At 38.3% G+C, this 10204-nt stretch overlaps 1 protein-coding gene across 1 annotated transcript in view; it reads right to left on the bottom strand.

Moving 5' to 3' along the window:
- DNAI3 (dynein axonemal intermediate chain 3) overlaps positions 1-10204 on the bottom strand; it is a 97487-nt gene that overhangs the window by 72198 nt on the left and 15085 nt on the right. The window contains exons 4-7 of the mRNA XM_019626408.1: positions 5773-5954; positions 4798-4902; positions 2041-2199; positions 231-430 (exon numbers count right to left, since the gene is read on the bottom strand). Coding sequence (XP_019481953.1) covers positions 231-430; positions 2041-2199; positions 4798-4902; positions 5773-5954 — 646 coding nt within the window. The remainder of the gene's footprint in view (positions 1-230; positions 431-2040; positions 2200-4797; positions 4903-5772; positions 5955-10204) is intronic.

The following is a 10204-nucleotide window of genomic DNA, read 5'->3' as shown; positions in this document are numbered from 1 at the left end:
TTTCCCACTTCATAGTCTTTATAGTTTTATACACTTGTATCTCATTTTCCTGTTAAGATTTTAAAAGGCAATTCAGTAAGATCTTCCTGAATTGAATTACTCTGTGGAGATCTATGTCAACACAGTCAATCCATTCCTATGTATTATAAAGCTCTCTCAAAATAATCATAGACATTGCTCGATTTTGCTGTAATTGCCTTTGAAAATACATAAAGCTGTTGCATACTTACCATCTCGTCTGAGTACTTGTGTCCTTGACTTGGGGGACTGCTTGCATGCCAACATCTTTCTCAAGTTTCTTAAGGGTAAAATTTTTATCTGGGTACGCTGTACATTCAATATACGCATCTTTCACACTGGAAGCATTCTGGTCACTGAATTTAATTGGTGCACCAAATTCACTTCGTTTTCGAGAAATCATATATGTAATCTGCAACACAGGGAAGCAGTAAAGGGAGCATAATCAAGTCCCGGGAGAGAAATGGGTGTGTGGTAGGCAACGCGGGTGCTCTGCCCAGATCCTGTCAGGCCTCTGTATACTTTCTGTGCATCCCCCCAGCTATGTGTGCTTTCTGTTTCATAGCCATTACCTGCTGCTTTTCTATGAAGCACTGTTCCAAGGCTGCCAGGACCACTTTGCCTGCAAACAACCGGAGGTGACTGGCTGTTTACATCCCAACCCATGATGGACTGGCAGGAAACATACAAGGTCAGACAATTAAGTTTGTGAACTCATCCTAGAAAAAGTGCTACATACCTCATCGCTGAATATCACCACGGTCATCTTTGAAGTACTCCTCTTAGGAAGTTATGCACCGATGCCAGTGCCTAGTCTACCCTTTAAGCAATTTTGGAACTCTTTTTGGAATGGCCATCAAAGCTATTGTCGTATTACCCTTGATGTCCTGAATGGCATCAAAATGTCTTCCTTTCAATATTTCCTTTGGGAAAAGAAAGAAGTCACTGGGGGCCAGATCAGGTGAGTAGGGAGGGTGTTCCAATACAGTTATTTGTTTACTGGTTAAAAACTCCCTCCCGGGCAGTGCCGTGTGAGCTGGTGCATTGTCGTGATGCAAGAGCCACGAATTGTTGGCGAAAAGTTCAAGTCGTCTAACTTTTTCATGCAGCCTTTTCAGCATTTCCAAATAGTAAACTTGGTTAAGTGTCCAGTTGGTACAAATTCATAAAGAATAATCCCTCTGATATCACAAAAATGTTAGCAATAGTGCTGCAACAAGTTCGTGAGCTTAATTGTCACACCTCATAAGTAAGCGTATCTCTTTTGCTTCTGTTTGGGACAACTCTGAGGTATAATTTTCACTCCCAAATTCCCCTAGGGGTTCAGGCTGAAGCCTTCACTCTGCCAAAATTTTGCCTGAGATTGCACCCTTGCAGGGCTTCTGTCACATCTCTGTTCTGATGCCTGTCCTATTCCGGCATGGGGTGCTTTCAAAATAAATCACTCACATTCAAATCCTCTTAGGCAATGCCACTGTGTCAGTTTCTTGGGATGGCTGTAACCAAGTATCACAGACAGGGTAGCTTAAAACAACAGGAATTTATTCTCTCATAGTTGTGGAGGCTAGAAGTCCAAGATCAAGATGTTGGAGATTTGTTTTTTTCTGAGGGCTTTGAGAGAGGATCTGTTCCTTGCCTTTCTCTGAGCTTCTGGTGACGCCAGCAATCCTTGGCGTTCCTTGGCTTGTAGATACAGCACTCCGTTCTCTGTCTCCTTCTGCTCTCCCTGTGTCTCTATGTCTTTACATGACCCTCTTTTTGTAAGAACCCCAGTTATAATGGAATAGCACCCTCCCATTTCTTAATAGGATCACATTCCTAGGTACTGGGGGTTAAGACTTCATGTCTTTTGAGGGCAACACAAGTCAACCAATAATACACACCAAAGACAATCACCATTCTTCTAACAAAAGAAAAACCACATGCCCATAGCAAGCATAGCAAACTTGACAGATCCTTCAGGAAAAAGTGTTGTTTAGCTATAGGGAGGTAATGAATGGAGATAATATTCAAGCCTCTGACCTGCTTTGTAGATTCCTTAACTGATTCTTCCTCAATTTCTTTTTCACTGCCCAAAGAAACCCATGGTTTAGAGACAGGCGGTTTATAAATAAGTACGTCTTCAGGAACATGCTCTTTAAATTCTTTATGTTCTTCTTGCTCTTTTGATACTGCTGGGGGCTAGAGTAAAATAAAGAGCATCCTAAAATATATGACCAATTTTAGGTTACAGAGACATGTGTGTATTTTGCAATAAACTTTACTTTTTATATTAATTCATTAGGCACTTCCTTGTTATTTTTCTTCTTTGTGGTTCATGCTTTTTGATTATGAGAAGGAAACTATGCAAAAAAAGGCAGAATAAAGAACAAAAAAGGAAGATATCATGATATAGAGAGAAGATGAAAAAAGATGGGAGTGTAGAAAAATAAAAGATATGTGATAAGAAAAAAGCATGTACTGCACATCTTTATGAATATGGAAACTAAAACAGTGTTAAATATAAAAGTAGTTTTCTCTGATTTAATAAAATTTCTTTGATAAGAGGATTATAAGTATGACTAAACATGGTATCCATTAAATAACGAGTGAATGTTTTCGAATCAAGATGTCCACAAAGAGACATATAGACAGACATATATCAATATCTCTATCTATCTATCCATTTATCTACTGAATAAGTACAATAGATGAATGAACTGATATATTGTGTTATAATCGTAAAATAAAACCCCATAAAGCAGTTGCAATGAAAAAACTTGATCTACATATATATATCTAAATGAATCAACATGGATAATACTAGGGTTTTATAATTCAGTGAAAAACAAAAGTTGCAGAATTATTTATATAATTTTATGTGACTTTTAAATAAAATAATAAAACATTATTTATGGAGCATACATATACAGTAAAAATATAAAATCATGGACAGGAATAATATATAACAACTTTTGAATAATGGTTCCTTATAGAGAGAAGTGAGGAAAATAGAATTAGGGAGGAAACAAGAGGGAGTGAAACACTATTTATTATATTTAATTTCTTCTAAAAAATTGAAGTGAATATGGTGAGATAGTAATATTTGTTAATTCTGGGTGGTGATTGTGTGGCTATTATACTGTTCTCTGTACTATTGTTTACACGTTTGAAAATATTTCACTATATAGTCATGAGCTACATAATGACATTTTGGTCAATGACAATGGTTCCATAAGATTATAATGGAGCTGAAAAATTCCTATTACCTAGTGACACTGTAGCATCCTAACAAAATGCATTTCTCAAATGTTGGTGGTGGTGGTGCTGGTGTAAACAAACCTGCTGGGCTGCTAGACATATGAAAGTATAGCATGCACAATTATGTACATTACATAATATTTGATAATGCTAATAAACAACTACTGTGTTACTGGTTTATGTATTTACTATACTACACTTTTTATCATTGTTTTAGAGGGTACTCTTTCTACTTATTTTGAAAAAAATTTTGCTGTAAAACAGTATGTTGTGTTACACCAGCAGCAGCCTTAAACATCTCATTTACTGCATCTCTTGATTGTATCATTTTCTCCTGTGCTTCATTGAATCTTGTGTTGTTTTGTACAGTGACAAGCTGTACAGGCTTGTAGCCTACGAGCAATAGGGTTTACCATCTAGGGTTATGTAAGGGCACTTTATGATGTTCACACAACGAGGAAATCACCTGACGATGTGTTTCTCAGAACCTGTCCTGTGGTTAAGTGGCGCAAGACTGTAATTTTAAAAATTAAAAACACAACCATAAAAATAAAATTGAAAATGCTAAGGCTAAGTAAAAGATTACTTTTAATTTAAAAAGTGTTAGATATTTTAAAATTTAATGCTTTTCTTTATTTTTCTTATTTATTGGACAACCAATCAAACTCCTCTGTCTCCCTCAGTTTGACCAAGCCTGCCCCCGAGGATGCCAGATCGGGAGGCAAGTCTCAGAAACCTGTTACTTTTCAAGACCACATTGAAAAAAAAAACAACACCCTAAAGGTGAACTGATTTATTCCCTTGGAAACTACCATTCTTTTATTTTCTGCTGCCCTCCCCATCAACTGCCCACTGACTAGGTCATGTTTTAAAATTTTTGCTTTTATTTATTTATTTATTTATTTATTTTTAATTTTTATTTTTTTAGCTGAGCCATCCTGCCACCTGTTGGCAGCTCAGCGGCAGCTCAGCTTGGCCGGGCATCGAACTGCTGTTGCTCAGAGCTCAAACTCTTAAGCGAGCTCTTAACCAACTGAGCCACTCAGCCGGCCCTAAAATTTTTGCTTTTAAATAATCATAGCAAACATTTATGGAGTACCTAGCTTTGTGTCAGGCACTATACAAAGGGCTTTACCTTGTATTAGTTCATCTAATTTTCACAACAGCCCTGGAAATGAATACTATTGATGCCACCATTTTGCAGATGACCAATTCAGTAACTGACCCGAAGACATGGAGATGTCAACAAGAGAACCAAGGATATGGACCAAGGAGTGGCTGAGAGCAGTGGTACCCTAGATTGACTGTGCCTGCTCTCATTGGATCAACAAAAGGCAAATTAGTACAGTATCTGCTACCTTGAGATGTTTGATTTAGTTCATCTCACATTTACTGTGCACCCAACTCAGTGCCAGAACAGTATCCAGGCCCCAGGGAACCAGACCTGAACAAGAATAATCATAATCATGCATAGGTCTCCCCCAGAGGTACCGCTTCCTTCTGACAATGAACAAAATGCAAGGGCTTGGGTGTGCTTACATTTAAATAGTTTTCCTTTCCCTCTTCTGTTCCAATAAGATAAAAGTTAAGTCCATATTTGAAGTCTTTGTCATAAACAAGCAGAAGCTCATCTCCAGGATATTCCTACAGGAATAATATCAAAAGAAGGTTACAGAGCATTTCATTCGAAAACAACAGAATGTACATTTTCCACAAGTGCACATGGAACATTTTCCAGGATAGATCATGTTAGGTCACAAAACAAGTCTTATTAAATTTAAGAGGATTGAAATCAAGTATCTTTTCTGACCACAATGGTATGAAATTAGAAATTAATTGCATAAAGAAAACTGAAAAATTTACAAATGGGTGGAGATTAAACAACATGCTATCGGGGGTGGAGAGAGAGAAAGAGAGAGAGAGAGAGAGTGAGAGAGAGAGAGAGAGCGATGGTTAATGATGTTTAATGATCACACAGTTTATTGACATTGACACAAAACTGATTTCTCTAATCAATGATAAAAGACAGCCATACTGCTAATCTATGGTTAATAACCCCAAATTACAAAATTATTTTATTAACTTTAAAAAGCTCCTAAAACATGATGGGTCCAGAGAAATTACCGTGCAATTTTATTTCTAACAGGAAAAAAAGAAGCATTTCTTTTATTTAGCATTGTGCTCTGTTGTGTGTTTGGAGACAAATCCGGACCCAAGTTATGAATTAAACAATTAAAGCAGTATGGGAAAATAAGGGTAGATTCCTATTGTGGCTAAAACTGGGCAGGGATCAGTTTTTCTGGGTGTGGCATAAGACAGTCAGTCACTGATAAGCATTTGTTTTCCACAGGGGATCATCAAGGAGGATTGTAGCAGAGCTAAGAACAAGCCAGCATTTGCCCAGTGTCACGACCAATGTCAGATCTGAACTCAGTAATTTCTCCAACTTTTGTTATTATGTACCAGGAACCACTTGAAGAATGACTGAAAGATAAAAAGGGATGTTGTACTTACCTGGATAATTTTTTTGAATGGGTAGAAATCAGACACTGCAGCTCTCTTGTGAAAGTCTGCAAAAATATCTTGTTTTTTGATAAGTTTATAAGGTTGTTCATCTGTGAAGTCTTCATTTGCTCGGCAGTTAAATATTTCTTGGGTCTTTGTAGTTAACAATAAAGGATAAATTTCTGGGTGACCTGGAAAAGACAAAGTAGAATTTTGATATTTAATGTAACCACTTAAAATGTCAGCAATGGGAAACATGAAATTGTTTGCTTTAAATAATTGCCTTTGTTGAAATTTTTAAAAATACTTTAAAAAATCATTGGTCTTATTTTAAAGTAAGTATATCCATTGTAAAAAATGTCAAAAAAGATTAAAAAATAACAATTATTCCTAATACTACCTCTCAAGAGAGCACCTCTATTAATAGTTTGCTCTATTTCCTAGACACTCCATATTTAGTATCTTATATGAAATTCTAAATCCTGCCTTTAATGCTTACCATTATGTCACAAGTATTTTACTATGACCTATATAATCTTTCTAACATATCATTTTAAATTAACATAATTCTGTAGCACATTTTTAACTGTTCTGTTGTTGATAAACATTACATTTTCCCCTCATCTGTTTCAATGATTGTAAATAACTCTATGAATATCTAGTGTATAATTTCTTAAATCATATTTCAAGTTATTTTCTTAAGATAGATTTTAAAAGTAAAATTATTGGTCCGAAGGTATAATCATCTCTTTAGGCTCTATCAAACCTGTGTGGCTTTCCTGAAGCATCCCCTTCTCCCTCACCCCCTCACCTGCTGCTCTCTCTCACTTAGGTGACCTCACTTCCTATTTTACAGAGAAAATTCTGTGTCTCTACAGAACAGAACCCTGGTGGTCCTGCAGTCCTGCTCACCTGCTGGGTGGCACAGGCACCACCTTTGGGTCCTTCCCTCTACTTCAAAGACCAGCCTTCCCCTTTCCACCCTTTTCAGCCCTCAAGGCCCATGCACTCACTACTCCTCTCCCTTTTTCTACCTCTGGGCTGCTTTCCCTTAGCATGCCAATTTTCCAGGTGGTCTCCCATTTGAAAGAAACCTTCTCTTGAACTACATAGGCGCTGGCACTCCCTACGGCTCCTTTATTCAGTCTCACTTGTTCCTCATATTTTAAAGTCACTGACTTCCCAATTAGGTTGCATTTAGGAAGCCCTTGGAAATGCGAAGAGGTGGGGTAGGGAATCCCTTTTCCCTTTTCTGGTTTCCTAGTCCCAGGGTTGCCTTCAGAAGAGGAGGGCGGCCAGGTTCAAGAGGCTTTTTGCCCTTAAAAACCACCAGGTGGAACTTTGAGGTTCATGCTGAGTTTGTGCCAAGAAGGAGGTGGCCGTCCTTTATAAACGGAAGCATTCACCCAGATCAGAAAGCTGTCATCCCAGAAACAGGAAAACAAAGACTGTGTTCTGTGTCACCTGCCCCTACTAAACATGTTTCAAATTCTACCAGCTGGATAGTTTCACTAAAATGACCCTGTCATACTAATTGGACTTTTTCAAGGCAACTTTAACATAGGATCTAACTTTCCTTTATCTAGGCGTTAGTGAATGAAGCTAGTAGACTGTTTGTAGCTGCAACTGACAATCAGTAATAACTTCAGGCAACTGGCAGCCAATAGACCACACAAAACGCCTAACATCTACTCCCTACTTTCCTGCCCTGCCTGAACAATGGCCAAACTAAAAAGGGCAAGGCCTGATGCTCCCGGCCACTCCCCAGGGCCTCTGGCAAAATTCGAGAAAAGAACTGCTGCTATCTAGGCTTTGCGGCCTACAGTGAAGACAGCACCCCAGGAATACAACAACGAGGCTATGGTGATTAGCAGTGAGATGGGCTTTGGGCTCAGCTACGCCTCCAGCAGAGTGGGATGTTGGTTGCTCCAGCAGGGTGAGGACGATGTTGGAGCAGAGGACAAGGCCTCCAGGGCCCCGTGAAGCTTCCGGAGGTCAGGAGTCCTGCCATAGGGGCAAGACTTGCTGGATAGGGGGTCAGGCTAGGGTGGTGAGTGAATAACAAAGTGGGTGAATAACAGCCATGATAATTACAGTAACATCTATGGGGCACCTACTGCATGCCAGGTGCTGCTCTAAGCACTTTATGTGTATTATTAATTCGACTAATCTTCACAATAACCCTCTGAGATGATTACTATAATTGCTTCCATTATTTTTTAGCTAAGGAAACTGGCCCACAGAGTTCAAATAACGTATCCAAAGTTAGGGGCTAGGAGTTGGAAATAGGGGTCCTGGGATCCAAACCATGGTTCCTGCATTCTAACTACCATGCCTTGCTTAGGCCCGGGGCAGGCTGCCCCCAGACACCCTACAATGATATTGTTTTGAATAAAATCCCCTGAGTTGCAGCAGTAGCAGGAGGAGCTCTCTGACTCCCCTCTGTCCCCCTAAAAGCAGGAAATAAATCTCCATGATAGTTGCCCTCCCTGCTCCTGAAGGACTGAGAGTCGATTAACACAAGAGTTATAAAATCCAGAATGGAAAGGAATGTATAAACAAACCTCATAACGCCTTTACTAATTTACTACCCGAGCTCAAACCTTGTTTCGATTCCTCACTAACAATACCCAAACCTTGCTTAGATTCGTTTCTAGTGAGCACTAACTTTTTGTCCTGTGAATTTCTCACAAATTTATTGTTTCTTTGTCTAAAAGGTATAAAAAAGGTGCCTCATTTGATCATTTATTTGAGCCTCATTTTACGATCTGAGCGTCATACTGTGATTCTCCTGTGCCCACATATTAAACTTTTTTTTTTATCTAGTCTGGTATCAATTTTATTATTTTATAACTAGTCCAGCCATAAGAACTAAAGTGGGGTAGAGTCAGGAAATTCTCTCCTGCTCTCCAACACTACACATTCTCTCTAACGAGTGAGCACAGCAGACCCCAGGTGGGGGTCCTGCTCCTTCTCCACACACAGTCAGGAAGGTAACAGGAATTACATTCCATGGGATGCAGTGAATGGCAGTTATTTACCTAACAGACTGATAGCGCAGGAGCCAAAGACAGACTCAAGCTCTACACACCTCATTCCTTAGAATCTTACTGTGTGTACAAGGAAGAGGCCTATGCACTACAAATCATGTCCTTCATATTGAAACAGAGTTAATTTAAATAACTTCCATGCATTTAATCTGTATCTTTTTAAAAATGTTTTAGTTATTTACTTAAAAAGAAAAACACTTTTACTGAGATACAATTGATAAATAATAAACTGTATATATTTAAAGTGTGCAATTTGTTAAATATATATTATATATATATTATATATATATATAATATATAAATATATATATATTATATATATATATATACTCATGAAACCATCACCACAGTCGAGATAAAGAACACATCCATAACCCCAAAGTTTTCTCTGCCCCTTCCTCCCGGCAGCCCTCCCTCACGCACAGGCAACCACTGATCTGCTTTCTGTTAGTATAGATTAGCTTGCATTTTATGGACTATTTATAAGTGAAATTGCACAGTGTATACTTTTCATTTGTCTTCTTTTATTCCGCATGATTATTTTGAGACTGATTCATGTTGTTGCATGTAGCAATGGTTCATTCCTTTATATTTCTGCCTAGTATTCCGTAAAGAAAAAATCGAATTGGCAAAGATTTCTTAAGATTCACAGCTTCAGGTATGTGGTATCTAGGAAACCTTTGCCTGATCTAAGTTCACAGGCTTTTCTCCTATGTTGTCTTCTAGAACTTTTATAATGCTTGGTTTTACATTTAGGCTTATGGTCCGTTTTGAGTTAATTTTTGTGTATGATCTGAGAGGTCTAGATTGAAGTTCGCTTTTTTGCATATAGATATCCAATTATTCCAGCATCATTTGTTGAATAGACTATCCTTTCTCCACTGAATTGCCTTTGCACTTTTGCTGAAAATCAATAGACCGTATGTAAGTGAGTCTACTTTTGGACTCTCCATTGTCATTTATTGATCTATTTCTTTATCATTATGGTATCTTTTTTTATAGTAACAACAGTTAACATGAACCTTCTTCGTGACAGTCCTATGTAAGGAAATGTGCAAGTACTGCCTAATTTAACTTCTGCAACAGTCTCATGAGGTGGGTATCACTACCTCATTCTTCAGATGAGGAAGTAGAGACTCAGAGAGATGAAGTCATTTGTGGCCAGTCATTAAGTGGCAGAATTATAATTTGAACCAGGTCTGTCTTATTCCAAAACCTGTGCTATTACTCACTTGTGGTAAACAGAATAACGCCGCCCACCCCACCCCAAAGATGTCTATGTCCTAATTCCTGACGCCTGTGAATATGTTCCCTTATGTGACAAGATGGACTTGCAGATGTGATTAAGTTAATGATTGTGAGATGGGGAGATTATTGGGCCCCTGAGGTGG

The sequence above is a fragment of the Hipposideros armiger genome, unplaced genomic scaffold, assembly GCF_001890085.2.
Source record: "Hipposideros armiger isolate ML-2016 unplaced genomic scaffold, ASM189008v1 scaffold_675, whole genome shotgun sequence".
Classification (NCBI taxonomy): domain Eukaryota; kingdom Metazoa; phylum Chordata; class Mammalia; order Chiroptera; family Hipposideridae; genus Hipposideros; species Hipposideros armiger.
The sequence above is the reverse complement of the archived record's forward strand: the minus strand, read 5'-3'. Positions and strand labels throughout refer to the sequence as shown.